General features: G+C 39.5%; 3 protein-coding genes and 1 long non-coding RNA gene across 5 annotated transcripts in view; all 4 read right to left on the minus strand.

Moving 5' to 3' along the window:
• LOC146455805 (uncharacterized) overlaps positions 1-26581 on the minus strand; it is a 118673-nt gene that overhangs the window by 44582 nt on the left and 47510 nt on the right. The gene's annotated exons all lie outside the window — the stretch shown is intronic.
• LOC146455809 (uncharacterized) lies at positions 2176-4971 on the minus strand. Its single transcript, XR_014858951.1, has 4 exons — positions 4869-4971; positions 4315-4384; positions 2792-2966; positions 2176-2181 (listed from the first exon to the last, which is right to left on the minus strand). It is a non-coding gene; the product is annotated as an uncharacterized LOC146455809 (long non-coding RNA).
• On the minus strand, positions 13024-26046 carry LOC146455810 (uncharacterized). 2 transcript variants are annotated; one of them, XM_085093832.1, is made up of 3 exons: positions 25615-26046; positions 16128-16186; positions 13024-13706 (listed from the first exon to the last, which is right to left on the minus strand). In XM_085093832.1, exons 1-3 carry the CDS (start codon positions 25618-25620, stop codon positions 13571-13573), a joined length of 201 nt encoding a protein of 66 aa, XP_084949958.1. In that variant the 5' UTR covers positions 25621-26046; the 3' UTR covers positions 13024-13570. The 2 variants fall into 2 exon arrangements, with proteins under 2 accessions (XP_084949958.1, XP_084949957.1); XM_085093831.1 differs by lacking the exon at positions 16128-16186.
• LOC146455811 (uncharacterized) lies at positions 20539-21670 on the minus strand. Its single transcript, XM_085093773.1, has one exon. It carries the CDS (start codon positions 21441-21443, stop codon positions 20580-20582), a length of 864 nt encoding a protein of 287 aa, XP_084949899.1. The 5' UTR covers positions 21444-21670; the 3' UTR covers positions 20539-20579.

Raw genomic sequence — 26581 nt, forward strand, 5'->3', positions numbered from 1 at the left:
TGAAATCTCTCGACACAAAGTCTAAAACTTCATTTCGACGAAGGTTTTCCCTCACATAACGAGTTAAAGCCTCTTTTAACCCCTCGTCCTCCTGCCAATCGTTGTTTCGAATGTGAGCAGTCGCCATCTTGAATAGCATACCCCAAAAGGCATCCTGGTCTTAAATTGCACATTCTAAAGGAATTCTGGTCTATGGCGACGCTAGGCCATCGCCCATTTTTTTTTTTCGTGTTTAGAAAATAAAAACCTTTGGCAAAGATAGGCCATGGATAAATTTTTGAATTCATTTTCCTTTTCCTTTTAGTTTTAGTTTAATTTAGCTTTTATTTTTTAAAGATTCAGTTTCATTTATTTCTTAATTGATTTCGTTTTTCTTTGATGTTCATTTTTAAACAAGCATACCTTTATCATAATTTCAAATTCAAATCATTTTTTTTTTTTTTTACTTTTTTACGTTTTTTTTTTCAATTAAGTATAAAACAACGATTGAAATTAAAATAATCGTTGTGGAAATTGTAAAAGTGAGGGAATTTCCTTATGGCAACCCTAGGCCACCATACTCTTGGCCTTTTTCTTCCAGTTGTTTATTCGTCAACAACTTTAGATCTTCCAATTCGGAAACATGTTTTGAACTCACGGCTTCTAACTCTTGCTGGTGCTCTTTATGAATTCTTTCACATTCATTAGCATTCCTCCTTCCATCTCTTTTGCGTCATGTGATTAAGTTTTCCATCTCTCTCCTGTAGCTCTTGATTAGCTCGATTGAGTCTTGCAATATTCTCATTCAAGGCGTGGTTTAACTCGTCCAGATGTGCTTTAGTCATTTTCCTGGTCTTTCTCCCTCAGACTGTACAGTTCAATGATAGTATTGCCTTTCTCCGATACTCGGTTCTCAAGATCGTTTATTAGATTCGGCGTCTGAGAGGGCTTTCGATGTCTTGTTCAGTTCACTCTGTTGTGTTCCTATAGTAGCATCCCTCTATAAAATGGAACATAAAAACATTGTTGCTTATTTTTACCCCAAGAGAAAATTTCAAATTGCTGAAATACAGTTTTTCTCACTCTCAAACCTTGCGACCACTCAAATGGAAGCTATGAAGCAGTATTTTCCTGACTTACTATTCACCGCAATGTCGCGTTAGCCTTTGAGTCGTGGATTAAATTTCTACGGTGTGGCCATTCAAATAAAGCTACTTTTAGTAGTTTCCTGTGGTGGGTTTCTTATTATATCAAATGACGTTCTTTAGCTTTTGTAGTATGTGGGTGATTTCCTACATTGTGGTATTTTGGTGTTTTGTTTTTTTAACGCTCCTGAGTAGTACTTTCCTGCGATACTGTTTATTGTACTGTAGCAAGTGGTTATGAATTTGAGAGTACGGACAAAAATTTTAATCCTGGTATTTCTTATTAAAATTGTGTAATATAAAGGAAAAGCTATAATAATTCAGAGATGTTAACCTCCTGTAACGGTTTCTGCAGCATCTTCATCTGATGTTGGGTGTCCAATGGGGCATTTCTTTACACACAGTCTTGTTCCGCCACCTTTCGCTCCAGATCTGGCACTGTTTCTTCCTTATTTTTTTTTACTGTTTTCTGGTGGCTTTAAGTAAAGGAACATATGATTTTCAAGAGAGCTAGTTAGGATCTTAGCAAGTTCCTCCAACTCCAGCGACATGAACATGAAATGACAATAACTTGTATTAGCTTTTATCGTGCTTCTGTCCTTTATCTTCAAACGACATTGCTGTTTGGTTTTCATGCATCCGTCAGTTCCAGCTTTTCCCCTCCTCATCGCTGGTCACTAGATCAAGATACATATTATGGAAAAACGAAAACACGAAACACAGTAGATTGTAAAACACACAAACAAAGCTAAGCACCAGTATGTGTCACACATTGTGGATGGGTCACCTCCAACACTCGACTAGTTGTATCTTACAAGTTTTATTTCTTTTTTTGTTTACAAAACGTTCCGAAAGTATGTAGATTAAGATTAATTTTTGTGAACCTTTTGTAATAGTAGTCACTGGAAAGCAAAACCAAAGACAACATTATTGGCAGTAGTACCGAGTGCAAGCTTTTTCATAACAATATAAAAGTCAGCTAACTAATCTGAAAAACAACAACGAGCATCAAATGAACACACTGGTACTGAAGCCAAAGAAACTAACGTTTCTAAAGCTAAAGAAAGCGGAAAGTATGAATTAGATAACAAATCAATACGATAGACACATTTACTGAACGACATAATAATAATAATAATAATAATAATAATAATAATAATAATAACAAATAATAATAATAATAATAACAAAAATAATAATAACAATAATAATAATAATAATAATAATAATAATAATAATTATTATTATTATTATTATTGTTATTATTATTATTATTATTATTATTATTATTATTATTATTATTATTCTCTCAACATAGTGAGAACTTTCAAAGCGACCGTCAATTGACTTTCCTCGAGGGAATAGCATAGGAGTTCAATATAGCTTTTTGTATTAGAGAGCTTTAGATTGTCTATACGGATTTTTATACTTTATCGCTAATTTTTTTTAACTCAGCAGTTTTCTTTTTATAGTTCCTTGAGATCGCATAGGTTACGCTGCGTGCCCTCTGCTGTTCTATTTTAGCATCCATACGTTTATCAACTGCACATAATAATAATAATAATAATAATAATACTACTAATAATAATAATAATAATAATGATATTAATAATAATAATAATAATAATAATAATAATAATAATACTGACAATGACAATGAAAATAACAATAATAATAATAATAATAGTAATAATAATAATAATAATGATAATAATAATAATAATAATAATAATAATAATAATAATAATATAACCTTTATTTATCCTCTGCAGTGTAAAAAACAATCTATTTACCTCCTCCAAACTTTCAGAAGTAGTCTTCTTCGCCAAATCTTCCGCAGTTCTACCGAGAAATAAAAGACCATTACAGTTTGAACTGCAATTTATTTTACCGATTTCCTTTATAAATTGAAAAACCGAAGGCAGTTGACTTCTCTGGTTAGGTAGCATAAACGCAGGGCCTATACTGGCCTCTGAAACCCCTTATTCACTAATATATCGATTCTATTGCTAAAATATCGATTCCATCACTAATTTATCGATTCTTTCGTTAGAAAACTTACTTTGCTATTTGCTATTGAAGAAGACAGAAAAGTAAAATCATTAACAACAACAACAAAGGTGTCGAAGTGACTACAAAAAAGTTGAACTTTAGGCCAGTATTTCAAACTACAAAGAACTCAACTCCGAAGGCCGTTTGTAACAATTTGTCACGTGAACGACTATTGTAAAACTTCTATTGTAAAATTTGGTAGCTGTATCTAATTGTAAGAAACCAGATGAACGTAACAAAATAAATCCACCACAAGAGCAAATCAGTTAGACAGGATTTTTTTGGCACTTAGAAAATTTGCATAAAGCAATGGAGCGTGACTAGAATACAAGGCCTCTTGCACCCACTTATATAAATTGAAACTGGCATTTTGTTTCACTTCCAGATACTCGTTCTATTTTTGATAAAATTATTTAAAAAAAGAAGCTTCAGTTTTATGAATGTCTCACGTGACCGGCTGTAACAAAAGGTCTGTCGCTGCGCCTGAGTATACCTCTCGTCCTCCTCCCCCTGCACTCCCCCTTCCCCTTAGGAGGTCTTGACACTCAGGTTAGTCGGTGCAGGCGTTTCTTTGGTAAATGTTTATCAGTTTCTATAACGAGAGGATTTGAAAAGAAAACTCACAAGGTTTCTAAAGAATTTTTAAAGCGAGAAGGCAAAAATGTGCGCTATTCAGGACACACTTCCTGACGATGCCTTTCAAGGATTCTTCCTTTCTCGTTCTGTAATAGATCCTTTCCGATATATTAAAATTCTAGCTTGGCTACGAGGTGTGGGGGAATAAAACAAAAAAATTAAATTATTCATATCTGAACCTCAATGTAAATTCTGTTGCTTTATTCCTCCAAAACTCGTCAAAACCAAAGTAATTACTCTGGCCAATCGCAACAGATGTAAACAACACAATGAGCCAATCAGAATTCGAAGCAAAAACATGTAACTGGCGCCCGGCGCGGGAAAACGCGTGCGGCAAAAACACGATTGGTTTTGGTTTGGATTCCCATTGGTTGACAAAGTGGCGCGAGTTTTGTTAACCGATCACAGAGCGTAGTAATGCAAAACCAAAGCAAACGCGAAATTACTTTTGACACTTAATTCGAACTGACCGCTCTAACTATCTGTTATGTAAGTAACTTACCTTGTGGTCTTTTCAGCTCTTAGACAAGCTAATTTGTTTTGTAACCTTTTATGGGATATGCAGTTTACGCCTAAATGGAACAAAATTTAAATTTTGTAAGTAAAACTAAATTCCCATGTCGGGATTTTTGTGCTGAACTCCAAAAATGACCGAAACAAAAAACTAATAATAATAAATGAGCAATGAGGCCTGGAAACGAGGCTCTCCTTAATGACGTTTTCGTGACTGTGACGCATGCCAACTTGCGTTGCCAAGGTTCCGCACTCGTGTCAAAGTATAAACAAACATTTCGCTGTTACTTTTTGTTTCAAAACAGTTAAAATAAATTCATTACTACACACAACGCGGGAATTCATCTCGACATATCAATTTTATGAATTTTCAACTTTACGTTTCCTACTACTTTTTTGTCCAGATTTTTCTAGTTGATCCGAGTTTCATCAAAAAACTTTTTCGCCGCATTTTCGCGAATTTTTGCGTCGGAGTTCCAACCTCTAAAATGTCAAATTTTCGAATTTGCGTATCTGATTCGAAGCGCAAATACGTTTACTAACCTGAATCATGAATTTCGCGCTCCATCGTTAATTTCTCTCGCCTATTGGTCGCTAAAACTGTAACAGTATTTTATACGCTGCCACTAACATGTTAACTGTTAACTGCGTTCTGTCAGTCTCCCATTGTGACGCGGAGCAAAACGTCATTTAGAAAAGTTTTGCGCGGGCTAAAGCTGACTTTTTTTCCAGTGCTTAGACGTGGAATATTTTTTATTAATTGATTGTTTCCAGTTGGTTTATGATCTTTCAGTAAAACTAATCTCTACCTAAACTCGTCCCGATTATCGAATGCTTGTTTTTATCACAACTGAAGTTTTCTAGCGCTTTTTCTCTTAATTGTTTCACCTGAAAGTCAAAAGGTTAGCTTGTACTAAAGCCGGCGAGAATTCTTGTTTCGTAATCCAAAATTGGAGATTTTCGAGTTTGCTTCTTTAATTCGAAAAGAAAATGTGTTACTTACCTGATTCATGATATTCCAGTCTCACTGTTGTAGTTTAATGTCTCTTTTAATGCTGCAAAATGCAAATTAACTTTTAATCATTTTCACACCGTGACAATGCTGGTGGTTTGCAAAGATGGAGGTTGACGGCGGCTATTTTTTTAATTGCAAGCAAAATACCCATCCTCGAATAACCTTCGGCCCGCCGGGATCATCAAATGAATACTGAAATGACCAGAAGCCCCTCAATAAAACTTGAATTTTAATAATAATAAAAATAATAATAATAATAATAATAATAATAATAATAATAATAATAATAATAATAATACTTGTAACGCGCATTTTCTCCAAATTTGCTGCAAGCGGCGCGGCAATAAATCTATCAGTGTTTCAATGATCAATTCACGTAAGAAATTATGGCGCTTGTTAGAGAAAATGCAATGGCTGAAAAGAATGAGTTTAGTCTGCAAAACAAGAAAAATACCTAGATTCGCGGTCGGTTGATCGATGTTGGAAGCAAGCACGAACCATATGAATTCAGACGCCACGTTAAAGCTTCGCATCCTATGCCGAGCACGGTCGAAAAATCCAGATTGTTGCGCTGAAGTTGCCAGTGAAAATAAAACAAAAGTTTGCATAGTCTTTTATTCCTCTCCCTTAACTTCTTTCTCCTTTCTTCTTTCTTTTTCATCATTCTGCTCCTCCTCGGGGCCATAAAGCCCGTGATTCGGTGTCCTTTTACGAACTACTTAAGTTTTCATCGGCTCCTTTGTCAAAACATTTGGGTACATATATCTTCGGAAAAAATGTTTAACCGAAGGGCATTTTTGTATGAATTCAAACTTTCGGGTGCCTTGCCCACCAACGTAAGTTGAGGGTCACATATTCCCACTACAACCCACACGATTGTTCGACTCACTAACACACTTGCAACATTCAGCAGTTCGCAGTACAGTCAAATCTCGCCTTGCGGACACCTCGCTATTAAGGACACCCCGAGAATACGGACAGCAGCTAAACAAGTCCCCGGCAAAAATAGAGTACAGATGTTTGACTGATCATGAAATAAATAAACACTAAATTACGGACTCTCGCTCAGTTAAGGACACTAACTCGAGGTCCCGAAGGTGTCCGTAATAAACGTTGTTGACTGTATAATTTATTTGATAGAGGGAAAGATCCTCACAGTTAGTAAGCAGTTGCGAAAAGAAAGCCTGAAAAAAAATGCTAGATTTATGTATAACTGTTTATTTTTGTCTAAATACGCATAACCAGTACAAGTTGTATTTATTACTTTATTATTTAAAAATTCTTGCAATAATAAGGTTGAAATTAATACAATGGTAAGGTTCTTGTAAAATTGAACAAAGTTATGAAGGAGGTATTTTTAAGTTCACAATAGCCTACATGCATTCTTCTGAAAGCCAGCTTTCTTCCAACTAGCCTGCGAACGCAGACGTAAATTTTTTTCCGGCCTTCGCAGGCTATGTTCAATTTCGATTTTTTGTTTCCCATCATTTGAGTGAAGTGCCTGAAAATTGGCTTGTTATCTAAGCGCACCTTAACTGTAAACAAACTAATTAAAGCATTTACATAAATCTGACTGAAATTGTACATACAGTATACATACCTTAGCCACTTATAGGAATCGTACAAATAGTATAGATATATCGAGCTCAGAAGCGTTAGGAAAAAGGTAAAGTTTGCATTTCGATTCTCCAGTAGCGTTATATACTAAAAACCATTGTTGAATTCAATAACATAACATCATCGATTCCTTTTCGGAATGTCTAATTCACTGTTGATTGAGCAACTCCTGCAACTTTTGATAATCAGTGACACTCAATCATCGTTAGCCTAGCATGGAAATACAACTGCTGTGCCGTCTGGAGCATCATGGCTTTCTCAAAGTCCATAGCACTTCGACGCCCACTTTTTTCCTTTTTCACTTTGATTTTTATTCCGCGATTTGGTTAACGTAATTAAAAGTACAGTAACTGGCTAAAACCAGTTAAACGATCAAATTTAGTTTGCCCATGTTGAAATAGGAGAGATGCTGTAAATGCTTTCATCCATCGTCGGGATTAAACTTGCATCTGGTTATCGACATGGCCTTACTTTTCGCCATTGACGCTGATCCCGACATTGAGCTCGACATTGAATTCGCCACTGAAGTCGCCATTGCCCACGCTAGGGATTTCGACCGCTTTGATCGCGAGAAACTGCCAGATCGGCTGCTGCTTTTTGATTGTGAACAGTCACCGTGTGTCCTGGTTGTATTAGAAATATGCAACAAAACAACCACTACCAGCATAGTAAGAAACACAGCCACACACTGCCTCATTCTTGTTTGTACTTCAACGCTGGCAATCGCGTCTTTCTTTGCACGGATATAAGTTGGATGCATGACGTCTCGTTTACCACTTAGTCATAGTATGGAAATAAATGGTCAACACAATATATAATAATGGGCTTTGTTCTGATAGGAACCAATAAGCAAGGACAGGAACAAAAGTCCAAAATCTAGAATTCAAGGCCATTGTTCAAAGTCCATTTTGTGTCGGTATTGATAGTTTGCATATGACGTTATGGCGGCCATGTTAGTAGACAGGAACAATAAAATTTTTCTCCTCGGGGAGTTAACTGCCATTTTTATGCAAACTATGTGAGCAAATTTTCTTTTGTTTCTTCCACCACCATGGTAGCAGTGCAAACAACTATATGACAACAAACTTCAATCATGATCAGTAGCTTACACGATGCTTACGCAATGTCATGAGCTTCTAACAGCTTTTAAAATGTTGAGGCCATAAGTATAGCCTCTGGAGAAAAGATTTTTTATCTTACGCTTCTCGCTCGGTCGTTCGGAAAACGGATTACAAATATGAAATAAAATAAAAAACCGTCTATTCTGCGGGTAAGGTTTTAGAGCGCGTTCTTTGAGACATTTTTCCGCATATTCCAAAATTAAGATACCTCAAAAAATTAAATATATTCTTCTTCTAAAACATAAATAAGAATTCGATTAATTTATTCTGGCCATTAAATTTTTGTTACCGGGAAACAGATACATCATGACTTTTTCAGCCTGTTTCTTTTCTTTTTTTAGAATAAACAGAATATGTCACAAACGCGCTCTTAGTTTTTTTTTTTTGTACCGGTGGGACTTCTGTTATTGCAGGAAATTTTGACGCATTTTTAGCGATTTCCTTTAAGTGATAATGGCACATGAAAGTGCACTACTCTACCCCCTCCCCAACTCCCTCTACTTCCCCCGAGTGAAATTCTGTTATATACGAAAGAGCTTAGGCTACATTAGACAACTTTATTAAAGACAATATGGCACACTAGTGTACAAGTTTAGGCACTTGGACATAAAGCAGCTTTAATATCAAAGAAAAGTAATCAACTATTGGCAATTATATCTGTAGGTAGGAAATAACTGCCTATTCTGCGGGTTAGTTTTAGAGCGCGTTTTTTGGGACAGTTTTCGCATATTCCAAAATCACGATACCTCAAAAAATTAAATATATTCTTCTTCTGAAGCCCTGTTCAAACGGCGCATGATAGTCAATGATAGTTGATGACAGTCGATGATAGTTAAAGCGCGCGCGCTCGAGCTCGTTTAACCACCAACTATCATGCGCTATCATCGACTTTCACCGAGTATTATTCACTTTGACCGTGTTCAAATTCTTAATGATAGTTGATGATAGCTTTTCCCGTTTGATCACGCGAATGGAAGTTGATGATAGTTCTTCGGTCAGCTTTTTTCTCCATCAGTGCCCTCAATATCTTCCAACAAAAGAAGGAAAACAAAGCAGGCTTCTTTCGCCGCGAAAAATTCACACCTGCGAAGTTTTGTTTGTGATGTTAACACTCGGCAGGTTCCTGACATTAGAGGCTCACGGTAAACTATTGTCCGCTATCACGAGTTTCTTTGAGCCGTTTGACCACCCGCTTGATAGTTGATAATAGTGGATGATAGTTTTGACTATCATCAACTATCATCGACTATCATGCGCCATTTGACCAGGGCTTAGAACATCAATAAGAATTCGATTCATTTACTTTTGCCATAAAATTTTCGTAGCACCAATAAGAATTCGATTCATTTACTTTTGCTATTAAATTTTCGTTATCGGGAAACAGATACAACATAACTTTTTCAGCCTGCTCCTTTTTTTTAGAATAAACAGAATATGTCCCAAATGTGCCCTTAGTTTTTTTGTACCAGTAGTCCTTTAAGTGATAATGGCACATGTAAGTGCACTCCCCAACTCCCTCCACTTCCCCCGAATGAAATTCTGTCACAGTATATAGGCTACATTGGAAAACTTTATTAGAGACAATATGGCACACTAGTTTACAAGTTTAGGCACTTGGACATGAAGCAGCTTATTAAAAATTAGTAATTATAATCAACTGTAGGTGGGAAATAACTACACACTTATCTCTAAACGACTGTTTTTCACGACGCAGTTGATTTTAACGGTTTCCTATAATTTGCTAATCTATATCATAACAGTGTCCACGTACTGAAGTGGGGAAAAGCTTAAAAAAGGAATTTTTAATACAGCATTTTCTTTGAAAAGAATAATTTGAAAAGGTTTTTTTCTTCCAAACCATCACTAATCAACCAAAGATTCTTGACATACAAACCAAACAAACAGTCATATTAGTGAGACCTACGCTTGAGCCAAGTACGTGTAAAGACAAGATGCTAACTTCAACTCAAATTACTAATCAGAATCATCTGAAAGTATTTGCCAGTGGAAATTTTCGTCCCATGTTTTTCGGCAACCATTATGTCCTACTCAAGAAGCTTGTTATAGGATTACTACTAAGTAAAGTCAGGGGCAACCGATAGTTCATTTCGCTGGTAAACTGATTTGTTCGGAAGACTAAGCAAATTCAACTAAAGAAACCGAACAGATGAAACTGTTTAAGCGCACAAAAATATCACTTTTAAACTCTCAGAACGATCTTGGAAAATAGAAAACTACATTTGAAGTGTTTTTCTTAAATATTAGGGAGCTTAAGCAACGACAACGCCGCAAAACAATAGGTTTAAAGAGCAAAAACAGTCACTCTCCCTTCGAAGAGACGAGAAATTTAATAAGCACCGCAACGCCGCTTTTTGGAGTAAATGTGGTACTTTTCGTGACTAATCCTATCAAATAAAAAAACAGTTAGTTTACTTTTGTATTTAAGCAAAAGAGGACTTTTTCCGTGTTTACATAGCCTCATCTAAACACGAGGGGGGTTGGGAGAATTCGAGAAAGTTATTCAAACCCGAGACGCAGTCGAGGGTTTGCATAACTTTCGAGAATTCTCCCAACTCCCCGAGTGTTTAGATGAGGCTATGTAAACACGGGGAAAAAGTCTTCTATTGCTTTTATAAAATATTTCTAAAAAAAATAATTCGACAAATGAAGGGAAATTTTGTTTATTTATTTCTTGATTGAAATAGATGTTCTCAGTACACGCTCTGGACAATCATTTTTGCTACTAGCCAATGAAAACGCGCATCTGACAACACAGGAACCAATCAAAATTTGCGTTATAAAAGTCAAAATCAAGCAGAAATTTGTGGCAAACGTCAGCGAGCCCCGTGTGGATGACGGCGATTTCAGCTTTGAATTCTCGTAAATCTTACAGAAAAATACCGAACATTCGGTGAAAACTAGAAGAAATGTTCAAAATATACGATTCTGTAAGGAAAGAACTTCAAGATGAGGAGTTTATTTAAGCTGAAAATGAATGTCACTGTGCATGGTCGCTCTTGAAAGTTACGTGAACTTGCCCGATGTGGCAGCCTGAGATGGCCGAGAAGTCGAGTCGCTCATCGTGCCTTGTGAAGTTTTGCTGTTTAGGAATCATAGCACAAGCAGCGGATCCAGACTGTGAAGTTGTTGCTGGTAATAGTAATCGTAACAGTAGATTATTACGCTGAGAAAGTCTCAGAGAAAATAGATTTTATACAAATTTGACAGCCAAAATACGGCAACCGGCCGTACAAAGTTTGATTTGAAACATTTACAGTCTGTAGCATATAGTTTTGTGTTCGTTTTCGTGTACATTTTCTGAAATTTTATTGTGGTACTCAGATGCAAAAATTACCTTGAAAAACGTTTACTGCGTATTTGCTGCATATTTTGTCGTCTTCACTTGAGCTCCCTCGACGAGGTCGTCTAGCGAGGCAGGCAAAGCGCTGTGGCTCTTCTTTCTTTTGCTTTTTTCCCCTCGGGTTCAAGGGGGGGGGGGGGGGGGAGGAGATAGGCAAACCCCGATTAAAATTTTGGGAAATTTTTCACCATTTCCTTAACAGTTGTACTTGAAATTACTTTGCGAGTCTTGCGAAAGCTTTGAAATGTTTTCAAATTGTGCCGGTAGACACAGAAAGCGTGACGTCACAACCGTGTTTACATACTCTCATCTAAACACACCTATCGACCAATGAGAGCGCGCGCACTATCTCAAATATTTTATAAACTATAATCTAGGGCAAGTATGGAGGGAAACAAACCCCTGAATTCTGAAAGCGTTTTCCAACTGTACACGTTAAGCCGCCGTTACACGTTGAAACTTTTAGCTGAAACTTGTGTGCAACGGCGAACGAGACCAATTTCACGAAGTAGTGTTACACGGTGAAACTCTTGTTTTTTCACCACTGCGACCGTTGCGAGCCGTTGCAGAAGTAGAAAGCGGTTCTACTTTTCGTGAAACTTGTCTCGCAACGGAAGTTCGAAAAAGTTTCACGAAACCGACCATGTTACACGGTGCAACGCCTGCTGAAACTTGTTTCGCAGCGCCGTTGCACACAAGTTTCAGCTAAAAGTTTCAACGTGTAACGGCGCCTTTATGGTACACGAATTTTTTTCTGGAGTTCAATAGGCTTCCCTGTTAATTTGTTGGAAGTTTTAAACCCAATGTTTTGATAAACGATTTTTGTTTGTTCAGTGTTGGAGAGACAAACCTATTAATATGGAGGAAATACGTTAACATGAAGTTCAGACTATAGAAACTTGACTTCTTCAGAAGATGCCTTTCATGAAGGAACGCGCAGCTAAGGGTTTCAGCGGTGTACATTAGGGGCTTGTGGTCCGCTAACACGTGGATAACATCACGCCCAAAAATATGCTTGTCAAATTTTTCGAAAGCGAACACAAAACCCAGTAGCTAGTAGCTCTTTTTCATGAATGTCAGCGTATCTGACCTCGTTTTGGGTAAGGACCCTCTATGCAAAACTTACAGGCTGCTGTAAATGAAGCAGAGCGGTTCGTAACCCCGGATCAAAAGAATCACACTGGAGAGTAGCCTCATCATTTAAGCTGTAATAACGTAAGACCGGTGCCTGCGCGATGGCCATTTTGATATCATTCCAGGATTTCTCCTGTGACGAGGGATGGTAAGAAATTTAGTCAAGTACTGAACGGTACCATTGAGGCGCTATAAACTCTTTACATCTGTGGGAAGTGTCATTTCAAGTATAGCGCGCACTTTGTCAGGGTGAACTTTTAAACCAAATTTAGTTGCGTGGTGGCCTATCAACGGGATTTCTTCTTAGCACAATTGCAATTTCTCCACTGAAACCTCTACTCTCATGCTGCGGAAAGGAGGAGAGGGGGGGGGGGGGGGCAGAAATCCATTAACATTACCTTCTTTTCACTAGTCATATGAGCCTGGTAAGTAAATCATGTAGCTCGCTACTAGTTTCCGGTGGCTCAGTGGTTGGAGAAATTATTTTAAACAATAGCTTATATCTATCAGGCTTTTTATTCTATTTTTTTTTTATGTTGTTTTTTTTAAAATGATTGCTCAAGAAACAATCACCTTCACAGTGCAATACTGTTGTCTAAAATATATTCTAAATATTAAACAAAAATATTATATCCTACTTCCACCAAACAAACTCCTGGTTTTGTGTTGCTTTTGGCCATTTCTTATCGCTCTCTACTTACGTTTACGATACACAATAGATAACCATGGTTTGTTTCTTTGCCATAAACTACACAAACATAACCGTTCCCGTGGGCCTTGTCTTCTTAAACTTACAAGTTTGGCATGTACAATCGCTATTTATTTATCTTGCTAATTGTTTGTTTTTGAGTTTTTCCTTTTTTACAAGATAGAGCAAGTATTTGGACCAAATATTTCAGTGACTTTCACAGTAGCCACACCATTGTCATCAGTCACAAGTTCAAGTCGAGCCATGGGTGTTGAATTCCACCTCTCCCACAGCAATCCGGCAGAGGCGTCAGAAAGCCGCCATTTCCCACCGTCTTTCCAAGTTTCCACGTCTGTATTCTTGTAAGAGACTACTCCATAACGCATAAGTGTCGATAACAGCACAGTTCCTCTTGGGTAGGAAGTTTTTGAACCCTCCTGGAAAGCTGCGGGTTTGGGAAAGAAAACTTGTAAGCTCAAAATAGAATAAGGAAGTCTCGGCTTAACTCTGCAGTGTAAATTTAAGAACTGGAAGAAAACCACTTAAATTTCCTACTGAATATTACGCTAGTAAGGGAATGTGGTCCACACGAGCTAAGGAACATAATCTTTGTATTCGATGGGATTTGAATCCACGTATCCCGGATTCGAATCTTGCGTTCCCATAGCCTCCCACGCATGTCGTTTTTAAGGGACTCGTACTACCTCTTCCCCACAAGGTAATGCGAGTTTCCTAAAACGACTGCGTGGGAGGCAAGCGTTCCCACCGAGGTCAAAGGGTTTTTTTTTTCTTCACCCCTGAAGCCCACATATCCTTGATAGGTTAATATTCAGTAGAAAATTAAGAGCGAATGTTACTGTGAGAAATTGTACGCCGGAAATGAAGTTACATCGACCCTAGCCTGCGAGCAAGCCCTCGGGGAAGAGGAGGTGCGGGGTTGCTCGCAAGCTAAATCTTGCGTTCCCACAGCCTCCCACGCATGTCGTTTTTAGGGGACTCGTGCTACCTCTTCCCCACAAGGTAAAACGAGTCCCCTAAAACGACTGCGTGGGAGGCAAGCGTTCCCACCCCGGGAGAGCTTGCTTGCAGGCTACCTCGACCCTTGTGGCAATGCTAACAGAGTGATTATCCATTATGTACAGTCAAAAAGAATATTGTATGGCATTACCTTTAGAGCATTGAAAGACGAGAACTTAGTAGTGCATGTCGAGTGTCGATTATCGGGAGTTGAATCTATTTATCTACGCTATTCTTATTGTGAAGGCGAATAAACCGTGAAGGGAAATAAGGAAAATAGGTCACGTGACAAGATAAATGTGAGAATGTCCTAAAAGGTAAGGAATGTGTTCCATTTTAAAAGGCGGAATTACATAGGCACGGTTGTACTAAACGTTTCAATAACAAATGTCTTCAAAAGTTCGGGGTATTTATGTTCCCCATTTTCAAAAACAGCTTATGTAACGTCATAAGCCAAGAAAGTAACGTGACACTTAGAAAGACTTCCGTTTGCTCAAGGAAGACAGAACGTTTATTTTAAAAAATGAAAAAATCCTTTGAGCGATATCTCTCAAAATCTCTGCTTTTAAGGATAACTAACCAAAGTTTAGCAGCGATTGAACGCTTTCGCGAAACCCTACAAGCTCTAGTGAGGGAGGTAGGCAATAAGCAATGTTTAAAGGGGAAGTATCACGCGAATTTAGTGTCATTTCAAAACCCAAAAATGTTTGTCTGTCAATAGAAACAAAAAAAAATATCTAGTTTTGTAATCAGGTATCACCCCAATGCAATAAAACTGTCGATTAATGCGTCTGACCAGAGCCAGAGTAGGTTGGAATGGATTGAAACTTGAAAAATGGTAGGCTAACGTTTTTCAAGTTTTCGCATTTTTGTTTCCAAAACGCACTAGAACAGTTCACGAGTTGTTCCTTTCAAGAATTGAGTTGATTTCTTTATCCTCGTTGTTCTAGAATTATTTTGTAGCTATGTGAGGGTTTTGTTTCACCATTTTTAACAAAAGAGATCAAAAACCCCATAACACTTCCCCTTTAAAGCAGGCAAAAACGCAGAAGAAGTCAGAAAATGGAACAGTTTAATACATCGAAGAGCTGATCGCTGAGGCGCTGAGGTTGATGAGGAAATTACACGACTTGACAAATGGCTGACAGCAACAAACAGCAAGATTGTACACGAATAATGGCGATGATGTTTGGAAAAACGCGAAATCATTTTAATAGTGGCATTTTTGAAAGCTTTTGTTTGCTTTTCTCTGGATTTTTCTAACTAAGACATCTTACCCAAACAAAGAGATGTCCTCGCGAGCGCATTAAGATGTAATACAAGAATCAGCACAATCGTTCAACTTTGATTTTTGGGCAGTTCTTAGTTCGATTATTAACAATACTCTATAATTAATAATACTAACTATTCCAGACCAAAGGAATGTTTTTTTTTTTTTTGGTCCTACAAGTTCTCTCTCTATTCTTATAGACACGCTTCGTCCGTCACAAGAAATTGCACCAGAATTATCGCATGGCTAATTAACTTCCGTTTAAACGAATGTAAATATATGAAACACATATTTTAAACTTTGGATGATAGATCAAATACAAGAACGATCCTCGCAGTTAGTACGCAACTTAAGCAGTTGCGGAAAGAAAGCCTGAAAAAAACCTCAGGCTAGAACTGGATTCGAACCCATGACCTTTGCGATGCCATTTATCGCGACCAAAATTATGCAACTCTCCATCTACGAGTTGCTTATAGCCTTTGATTCCTGGGTTTTTGTCACACATCTCTGGATTCTAGAGTTCGTGATCATATATAGAGCAAAAAATAAATAAAAAATTTAGCTTAACGTTGATCTTACCTTCGGGGGTTGATGACTCTTTCTTTTCCTTGGTGGATTGGCTGCTTGAAGTTGGGACACTAGAAAATAAAATAACACAGGCAGAAGGTTGTGTTTGAAATCAAAATATCAGCAAACTAGTTCTATTATTGGTTTTATTTTATTCAGTAGATCACACTTAGTGTGGCGGTACAGTTAACGAGATTCCCTTGGAATGTGACAAAGGTTATTTTGAGGAACAGGGAGATCAATGCATGAACGGATCAAGGAGCACGATGGAGATATTCGTTTTGCTCGTACTCAGACTTCATTAGCTTTTGGGCATGCTAATGGGACCAGACACTATCGGCTCTGGGACAAGATTAAGTTTATTGAAAGCGACCCACGATGGTAGACCCCAAGGCTCGAAGAGGCTATTCACATAAGGTTTCCTGACTCTGACAACATAAACAGGGCTAATGGAATGAAATTTTAGAAGCTTGGAGGCCCAAAGATAAAACAGCACAGAATAGCCGATTGGAATAGCGTATAGTGTGAACAGCGAGGATTGGAAATTTCATCAGTGCGCGAAGCGCACGCATTGAAATTATAATTTCACGAGCAAACCGAAATAAGATATAATAGCGTATTCTCCCCGTTTTCCCGCCAATTCAAGCCATTTCAAAGTCAAATCGAGGCTATAGAGCCTCGCTTCCGTGTTCTCCCCTTTCATTCTCCAAAATCGGTGAGCGAAAGGGAGCGGAAGAAGACGAGTTGAGACGTAGGATAGGAAACAAAATAACTTTACTGTTATGTAGTAACCACTTTGCACGTGAAAAACGAATGCACTACATTGATAATAAACAATGAAGTGATAAACGCAACAATAATGGAGTACAAACGTGTGCTCAAACATTCCCAAAGAGTGGAATATGGTAACTATCAAAAAATGCATGACATGCAGTTTGAATAAGAAAAACTACAACATTGATCAAGTCACTGTAAGTCTCCATTAGGCCTCTTTCAAGGGTCTTGACTGTCACTACACATCCTAGTTGTGCTTAGCACCTGGAAGGAGGAAGCAAACCGAAATAAGATTTTGTCTCTTAAATCCCTAATAGGGAACATAAATGGGTGGGACAGGGTGGGACGCTATTATATCTTATTTCGGTTTGCTCGTGAAATTATAATTTCAATGCGTGCGCTTCGCGCACTGATGAAATTTCCAATTTCACTTCACAAACCTCAATAAGATATAATAGCGTATGTTCAAAGCATCTAACCTTCCTGGAGCACCGTGGCCTGGAAGGCATCCTGTCCTGTCCCCTCAGAGACAATATCCCTTAAATAGTGTCTTCTGAAAGTGGATTCTTTCTTCCACTTTGCCATGTTCATTATCTCCTGACATGAGAACCCTTTAGCTTTGGCCTTAGAGGTTGAAGCACCTCTGGTTGAATGAGCTCGAAACTCGGAGGTGTCAAGCCCTGATTCTTTCATCATTTGTACTAACCACCCAGCAATTGTACAAGGAACTACCTCCTTATGTGGTTTGATATAGCCTAACAGTAGCTGATTTTTATTGCAATCAGAGCGCCATCCTTTAGTGCGTTCTAAATAACAATTTATGGTTGAGACAGCACATAAGTCAGGGTTAGTGTCAAAGGCAGTGAATGTCAACTTAAGGGGACACTGACCTTTCTTCCTACATTTTGTTAACCGACCAAGCTCAAAGACTATGCAGCTCTCTTTTACTGTCATGTATCTTAAATCAAGAGCCCGAAGGTCAGAGGATCTGCCTGCTGAAGCAAGGGCAAGCAGCATACTCAGCTTAAGGGTCAACTGTTTGTCCGAAAGGTTGGCATCACATCCTAGGGTGCAAATATAATCTAGCACCCTATCAACACCCCACATCACCACATACCTTGGTTGTGGTGGCCTGGCATTGAAACATGCATTCAATACTTTGCAAACCAGCTCATGTTGCCCAGCCTTACAGCCTTCAATGGGCTTGTGAAATGCTGAGATTGCTGAGCGGTGGTTATTAATTGTACGATAGCATCTGCCTTTGTTAAACATTTCTGTGAGGTAATCAGCTATAGAGGTCACAGTGGAGCAAAATGGATCAATTTCTCTCTGATGACACCAGCCACACCACTGTGACCAGGCGCTATTGTAAGCCCTCGTAGTTCCCTTGCGCCAGGAGTGGGAGCTGAGTAACTCAGCAGTTTGCTCTGAAACTCCTTTTGCAAGGATGTTTTGCCTGAAACCATCCAAGCCCCTAGTTGTAAGCTTCCTTGTAGAACAAGGGGGTGTGGCTGTTGACTGAGAGACATAAGGATTTTCTCGAGAGGGGGGAGCAGAACTGGCTGTCTGCAAGACATTTCTAGTAGAACTGGGTACCATGCTTGTGTATGCCAAGTTGGTGTTATCATAACTATTGTTGCCTGGTCTTTCCTGATCTTTGCCAGACAACCGCAAATCATTGAGAAAGGTGGAAAGCTGTAACCTTTCAGTTTCGACCAAGGAATCTGAAAGGCATCTGTTGCCTGGGCAAATGGGTCTGGAAACCAACTGACATAGTTCATCAGTTGAGCATTGAGACGGTCGGCAAACAGGTCTATCTCTAGGGGCCCCCAGAGTTGGTCTAGTGCCTGGAATATGCTGGGATTCAGTTTCCAATTGCTCGAGTCCTGGAAGTGCCTGGACTCCCAGTCTGCCTCGTGATTGTATTTTCCAGGAAGATATTCTGCTGTCAGTGTAATTTGTTTGGTCAGAGCATAACCCCATAATTCCTGGGCTATCCCTACCAATACCAAGGATCGTGTCCCCCCCATTTTCAATACATAAGCCACTTCTGTCCTGTTGTCCATTCTCAGGTGGACATGCAACTGCCTTTCTTTGGCAGTGAAAGTTCTCACAGCAAACAATGCTGCTTTCAGCTCCAATGCATTGATATGAAGGGTGTTTGATTCCTGCTGAGACCAAAGTCCCCTCGTGCGAACCCCTTGGCAGACTGCTCCCCAGCCCTGCAGTGATGCATCTGTCGTTATTACCAGGTCGGGGGCTGGAGTAATTATTGACCAACCATTTCAGGTGGAAATCTGATCCACCCACCATTGAAGGTCATTCTGACAATTCTGGTTGAGTGATACCATTGTCTCGTAACTCTTTCCTGCTAGCAGACCTTTCACTTGCAACATTTGCAAGTGTCGGTAATGCAAGGGTGCAGGGAGAACAGCCTGCATTGATGAAGTCAGTTTCCCAATTATTTTGGCTAGGGTTCTGACGGAGGCAGTTTTTTCCCGAATCCGGTCTCTGCAAGACTGGATGAGTTGATTCATTTTTTCCTTTGGCAATGATAAGTTCATTTCCATTGAATTTATCACAAAGCCTAGGTACTCCATGCAATGTGAAGGATCTAACACTGATTTCTTCCAGTTGATTACAAAACCCAAATTCTGAAGTAACCAGAGGGTTGAGTCCCTGTCCCGCAATATTCGCTCCCGAGTCTGATTGAACACAATGATATCGTCTAGATAGACAATCATCCTCAGGCCAAGTCTGCGTAACAGGGCCACCACTGGTTTCAACAGCTTTGTGAAGTAAAGAGGGGTAGGAGCTAGACCAAAAGGGAGGCAAGTGAACTGATACCGTGTGCCCCCCCAAATGAACCTCAGGAAAGGCTGATGCTGCTGGCTCATGGGTACACAAAAGTAAGCATCTTTGAGATCTATCTTGATCATGAAATCCTTTTCCTGAATTATATGTTTGAGGAGGTGCAATCCCTCCATTTTGAAGTGTTGATACACTATGTGGGAATTCAACCTCTTGAGGTTGATCACTGGTCTGCTCCCCCCGTCTTTCTTCGGAACCAGAAATATTGCACTGATAACCTCCCCTTTCATTGGAGAGACCACCTGAATTGCCCCTTTTTGCAACATTGCTGCAATTTCCTGCTCTATGTTTTCTTTCTCTGACTGATTGTGAGATATATGAGGGGGCATATTTGTCTGGAGTGGGGTTTGTTGAAAGGGAATCACCACACCAGTGACTATTTGTAAAATGTACTGATCTTGTGTCAGTAATCTCCAATTGGTTTGAAAAATCTGGAGTCTCCCTGCCAATGGCAGAGACCTGCTTAAAACTGATGTGTCCAACCCTAGTTCTCGTAGAGCTGGTTGGATGTCTGTTGGGACTATCTGTAATGACGTCTCCAGAAATTCTTTTGCAATCTGGAGCTTGTCTTTTTGATTCAGGTGCTCTCTTTTGACCCTGAATTTAACTGACTTGCCTTTTGGATATCCTTTGTTGTAAGAGCTCTTTCCTCGGAACGAGACAGACTTGCCCCCACCTCTGCTCTGAAATGAGGGCCCACGACGAAAGGGCTGAGAGCTTCTGGAATCTTGCCTAGAATACCTTTTGGCTCTGGAGGCCTGAGGGGAAGGCCAGGAAGTGGAACCAGTAATATGGTGTGAAATCTCCTTTGTAGATTTCCTAATCTTTGTTGCTGTACGGAGAGCCTTGTAGGACTTTTTCCCAAACAGTCTTATGAGACTTGGTTAATGAAGTCCCGTGTTTAGTAAGAAGTTTTTTGGCTTTCTTCATGTCCCCTGTGAGGCGAAAGAGGACTGTCAGCCTACGTGTATAAGAAAGGCTTACTTTTGCCTGTCCCAGAAGAGAGACAGACTGTCCCACCAGCCTAAGGCAGTCAAATAAATCGAGATCTTCACTGGATTCCCCAGTGCGAACGTTTTCTAAAGTAAGCCATAATTTTCCAAGTGGTCCCATGACATTAGTGAGTCGGGACTGAACCTTGGATAGATTGTTGTCACTTTCACGACCATATGACTTTCCGAGAGACTCAAATATCTCGTCCAAATAATCATCGACTGCTGGGGTTTTGGGACAATCGATACTGGGTACTGGGTTGGAATCCAGGACTGTCTCATGAATGGATTTGTCTTTCACATAAGTAGTGAATTTGTCATTCACGTATTTCACCATGCCCTTTGTCAAGTCAAGCTTGCGACAGGCTTTGGTTTCCGTGTCAAAACGCACGTATTCATCACCCTCGTGCTTCGGCGGGGTGTTGTTACTAGTATCTCGCTCAGCTAGTTTTTGACGCTTCTTGTGAGCCGTGTGTCTACTATCCGACTTGCTGGAGTCACTGTCTTCACTCGATGAAGAGCCAGACTCACTGGAACTACTAGAACTGCTTGAGGACTCCTGACTTTGCCTCCGTGAAGCAGGTAACTGAGAGCCTTTCGACCGTTCCGTTGAAGGCGTAGAATTAACCCTCTTTTCTGGGGTGTTTGCCTCATCTGAAACCGCAGTAGAAATCTCCTCGTTATCTGCCATCTGTATATTAGCTTTTCCAAGCAGGATGACTGAATTTGCGAAGGATTCGAGCGAATTCTTGAAGCCGACGAGCAGCGGGAAGCGAACTAGCGCGAAGCCATTTTGGAGAATGAAAGGGGAGAACACGGAAGCGAGGCTCTATAGCCTCGATTTGACTTTGAAATGGCTTGAATTGGCGGGAAAACGGGGAGAATACGCTATTATATCTTATTGAGGTTTGTGAAGTGAAATCGAAATCTTCCATTCACACTTAAACAACCAATATAAAGCGAGGATGCAAATGTACCAATCATCATCAATCATGGTGTTTCTTAAACTGATAAACAACACAGCCTGATGAAGACCAGTGCCCAGATTCACGAAGTTCTCTTTAGTTAAGATGTACCCTAAGTACTCCTTCTTAATAATAGTATAGTGCGTGAGCGGGCGGTATTCTACAAATCCTGCGATCTGATTGGCTCTGGGAGCGGGCGGTATCCCTTGCGTGATGAGTCGTCGATTACATCACTTGCTTCGTTGCAATTTTTCATAAATTGAAGCTTATCATGTAAACCTTTAACTTTTTTTATGGCAAGTACTAATTTCGACATAGACTCAATCGAAAGCTATCACAGCGGAAGCGAGTTTTATTACCCCGACGAGATGGAAAATGACAATGATAAAGAAAACATCGGTTCGCAACATGAAGAAAACCAGCAAAATGTCCACTTTACAATGGCGAATGTGCAAAAGTATATGTTATCACAACGACCGGAAAACACAATGAAAAAAACAGAGTACGACTTACACGTTTGGAAAAGATTCTTTCTTGAGGTGGGCGAAGCCAGAAAAATTGAGGACATACCTGCGGAGGAGCTAAACATCTTGATATGTCGTTTCATGATGGAGATAAAGAAGAGAGATGGCGGAGCGTATGAGCCAGCAACGCTACAATCGTTTCAAAGAAGCCTGCAGAGATATCTAAACGACAAGAACTCTAAACTAAACATTCTCAAAGACGGAGAGTTCCATAAGTCCAGGGAAGTTCTTCTTTCTAAAAAGAAACAGCTGGTTTTTGAAGAAGCGAAAGGCAATCGCCCTCATGCCGCAAAAGATCTATCCAATGCTGAAGAAGATTTGTTGTTTCGCTCCGGTGAATTTGGCGATGAAAACCCTGAAGCGCTCCAACGCACAGTTTGGTGGTTATTGGCACTTCACTTTGGATTTCGTGCCCGAGGCGAAAAGCAGAAAACTCAAATGGGGAGACATTGTTCTTCAAACGGACAACGAAACGGGCAACGAAGTTCTGATTTGGAAATCAGAGAGAGGATCCAAGACCCGCCGTGGCAATGGTGATACACGAGCATTTAATCCAACGGCACAGGCAACAAACAACGAACGTTGTCCAGTTTATTATTACAAGAAATTCAAAAGTCACCGTCCAGAAGAAATGAACAATGCTGACAGCCCGTTTTACTTGGCCATCAATCATCGAAGAAGACCAGGCAACAGCATTTGGTACATGAAGGCACCACTCGGCAAGAACGAGATTGGTAAACTGATGACAACAGCAGCACAAGCAGCAGGATTACAGGGGAATGTTACTAACCACTCCGTTCGAAAAACGTGTATTTCTCGCCTCCTGGATTCAGAAGTCCCCGTCAATTACGTCGCTCAACTAACCGGTCACAGAAATATGAAGAGCCTCGATTCTTACAAAGCAGCGTCGGTTGAGCATCAGCGAAAAATGTCCTTGATTTTAAGCCGCTTCGGTGAACAAAGCACTCAATCATCAACAGTAATTAAGCAGCCTTCACGAGAGCAGCACTTTGCCGGTGACTCAGCTTCCCAAAGATGTTAATAAGCCAGAAGTTTTCTCAGGCGCTTGCATCGGGAAGATCGAAGGTTGTTCTTTCACATTTAACATTCACCGTGAAAAAGAAGACAGCCTAAAGTCCGCAAAGCCCAAGAAAAGAAGAATTATCATCAGCGATGATTCCGATTCTAATTAGTTAACTGAACTTAATCCAAGTTCTTTGGATAATACTTTCCATTAGCTCATTTGACTGTTTTTGAAGAAAATATCGTTCACTTTGTTTGCCACGCTGACACCTGAACTGTTGTTCATTCAAAAGTGTACATGCGCTTTTTTCCTACGCGCTCTCTAATTGACAGGTGTCAGATCGTGACAGATATTCATACAAAATGTTTCAAAGTTTGTTTGGAAGCCTTTTAAACCACCTTTATTATTACGCAAATAAAAATGTTTCGGTGAAGCCTCTTTATTTAATTTGCATTACCTCTGTTTTCTATACTATCCACTCGCCAGAAAATTGTTCAGTTTATGGAGAATCTTTCCATACTTACAGCCCTAAATTGTTCGGGTTTTTTTTGCAAGCATTTCGTTAAGTTAAAAATAAAAATGTTATTCACCAGCCTAGGTCGGTCCGTTTTGGGAAAAACTGTGCCCTCTGTCTTGGATACCGCCCTTGGCCGGTATCGAAGACCTCGGGCACAGTTTTTCCCAATACGGACCTCCCCGCTGGTGAATAACATATATATCTTGGAATAACAACTGGGTATTGTTAAGAAACGACATTTAGGATAAGTCTTAACAGTCGTGAACCAAGCTCCAGCAGTATATCGGTCGAAACGTCACGATCAACACCTATGCTACACAATCATGAGACAAACGATTAATTTGAGTCACCATTTCAAACCAACGATGACTGACACCTTTCATGACATATTTTATTTTACTTAAAAAGTGATATGATTCCGATTAGTATGCCGGATAGAGTTATGTGCGCCGGATAGAGATATGGCTACGAAGACTCACAGATCAGATGTAGATTTTAACTCATTTTAGTAGTGGGTTTTTAGGAAGGAAGACTTCAACCCAGGTACTTTGTTATTGATCCCGGCTTCTCTGGCGACGGAGTCTTGGAAAGACAGGAGGTTAAAAATCAAAATGACCATCTTTAAATTAGACGCAATTCCTTCAGGAAGGAAAAAAAAATGTTGTTTCCAGTTTAATCGGCTGCATGCATTCATAGTAACTCGTGGAAAGGCGAAATGAAACGGTGGAACAGATACCACGCTATTTTAAACAGGAATCGTGCGACAAATTGGAAATTGAACACTTTTTAGAACCGAACGGATTCAACAAGGACTCCAGCCAACGCACAATAGTGATGAGTTCAAGGAGGTCATAGAAAAAGGCCGTAGTTGTAGCGGTTAGAGCTAGGCAATGAATGCGTTTTAATGCATTAAAAGGCTTTGAGGCTTTGAGCCAGACGCCAAAGAAATGAGAGAATGTTTTGCTATCAGGTCAAAGAATCGTTACGCTGTTAGCAGAGCTTGAAGTAGGAGGAACTGAAAATTGGAAAAGAAAGAATACGCCGGAGAATATAACAAGCGAAAGGGCCAATTAAACTTCATGTGGTACAGCTAGATTCCCAATGGGTGTCTTGGTTTAAACTAGGGCACACGGCAACCCCGTTTGCTAACAACGCTGAAATGATTGACACATTTTATCGCAATGCATTAAAACGCATTCATTGCCGTGAAAACTATGATGGCATGGTAGAACTGCAAAACCGCATGATAGCGGCAATTTATACATTTCTGAGGTAATGATGAACTCTGTTCTCTGGAGCCTTAATCATGTCTGGTATTCTTTTCATTACTTGGTCTTGAGGAAATAGCTCCCTCGATCAAGTTGCCGCTAGATCCGTCATTTTCTGGCTCTTTTTGGGCTGGACCACAATTTGAGATTACGGTTATTGAGAAAAGAGAAGAGAAACTGGGTTTCCGTGGTACACAGAGTACACCCATAAGCGAAACTGGAAGATTAAAATTTCTGTCCTGCTGACATCTAATACAATTATATATTATCCACCTTCCACGTATGTGCAGCTTCAAAGTGAACAAAAAATACGCTCATCAGGATTTTTCCGACATACGAACGACGCCCGATGATCAGTACTGGGACTCTGAACGCTGATCACACGCACAGGTCACCCAACGTAATGACGTCATAAATGTTTATGTACCCAATAACAATGCAGGTAGAATCTTCGCTATTGTATACAGATATTGCATGCAAAATTGCGGTATAGATAGTAATATATTTCGAGCCCATGAACTATTGTTTGTCAGTATGTTGTTACTAAGAATTAACATCAATTACCTTCATATCTGATCCAGTTTCTCGTATACTTCTTTGTCATTTGTGATAGTCACCTCCAATTCCCCTTTGAATCCAACTTTTCAAAACTCGTTTTCTAACCTTTGTTTTACTTTTTTGTGATCAAATTCTTTCAAGAGTAACAAGAAACTTTCTCGCTTATTACAGCGCAATTTAACAAGAATCGATCCCGGTGTTATGTTCGTGACTAGAAGTCCTGGTCCTTCCAAAGCATTTCTTGCTGCACTTGCAACTAGCTCTGAGTATCTGGAAAGAAACGCTGCCAATGCCACACCGCAACCAATCCCAAGTAAAGCTCGCCCAGCCAACTGCCTATCAACAATTTTAATAGAGAACGTGAATGAAAAGATGGGAGTGCTAGCTGAGGCCGTCAAGTCAAGAGCGTGCCTCGGTGTTTCCTCTTCTCCTTCTCTTACAGGTATATATGCTGTTTTGTGCCCTACAATTCTGAGAAACAAATTAAGAGTATTTTAGAATCATTTTCTAGGAATCTCCAAAGAACCGGGAGACGTCTTCCAAATAGGGAAATTGGACGTATATGTCTCCTTCTTTTGAAGCATTGCGAATTCAAATTTTAGATGAGTTGGGTTTTAAATGTAAGGCAATGGAGCGCAATCCTGACTAAATAATTTTTAAAAGAATGGAATTTGCACGGTGTTTATCTCAAAGAAGCGCTACGAAACGTTTTGACCTTAAAGAAATCGTTTCACGGTAAGTAGATCAAAATGCGGTCAAACACTTCCATTCTTCCTTCAGCAAAACAAAATAGCAATTATCAAATATCAAAGAAGAAATTATCCTGTCTTGTCCCCATACTTTTCTTGTAAAAGTACTGAGGAGAAGCTATTAACTATCAAGAAAATTCACGTTGGATCATCATATCCTTAACTCTCATTATCTCAGGGGTTGAATAAGCATTGATATTACAAGGAGAACTGTGATGCTGATC

This window comes from Pavona decussata, unplaced genomic scaffold (genome assembly GCF_977016875.1).
Source record: "Pavona decussata unplaced genomic scaffold, jaPavDecu1.1 SCAFFOLD_269, whole genome shotgun sequence".
Taxonomy (NCBI): domain Eukaryota; kingdom Metazoa; phylum Cnidaria; class Anthozoa; order Scleractinia; family Agariciidae; genus Pavona; species Pavona decussata.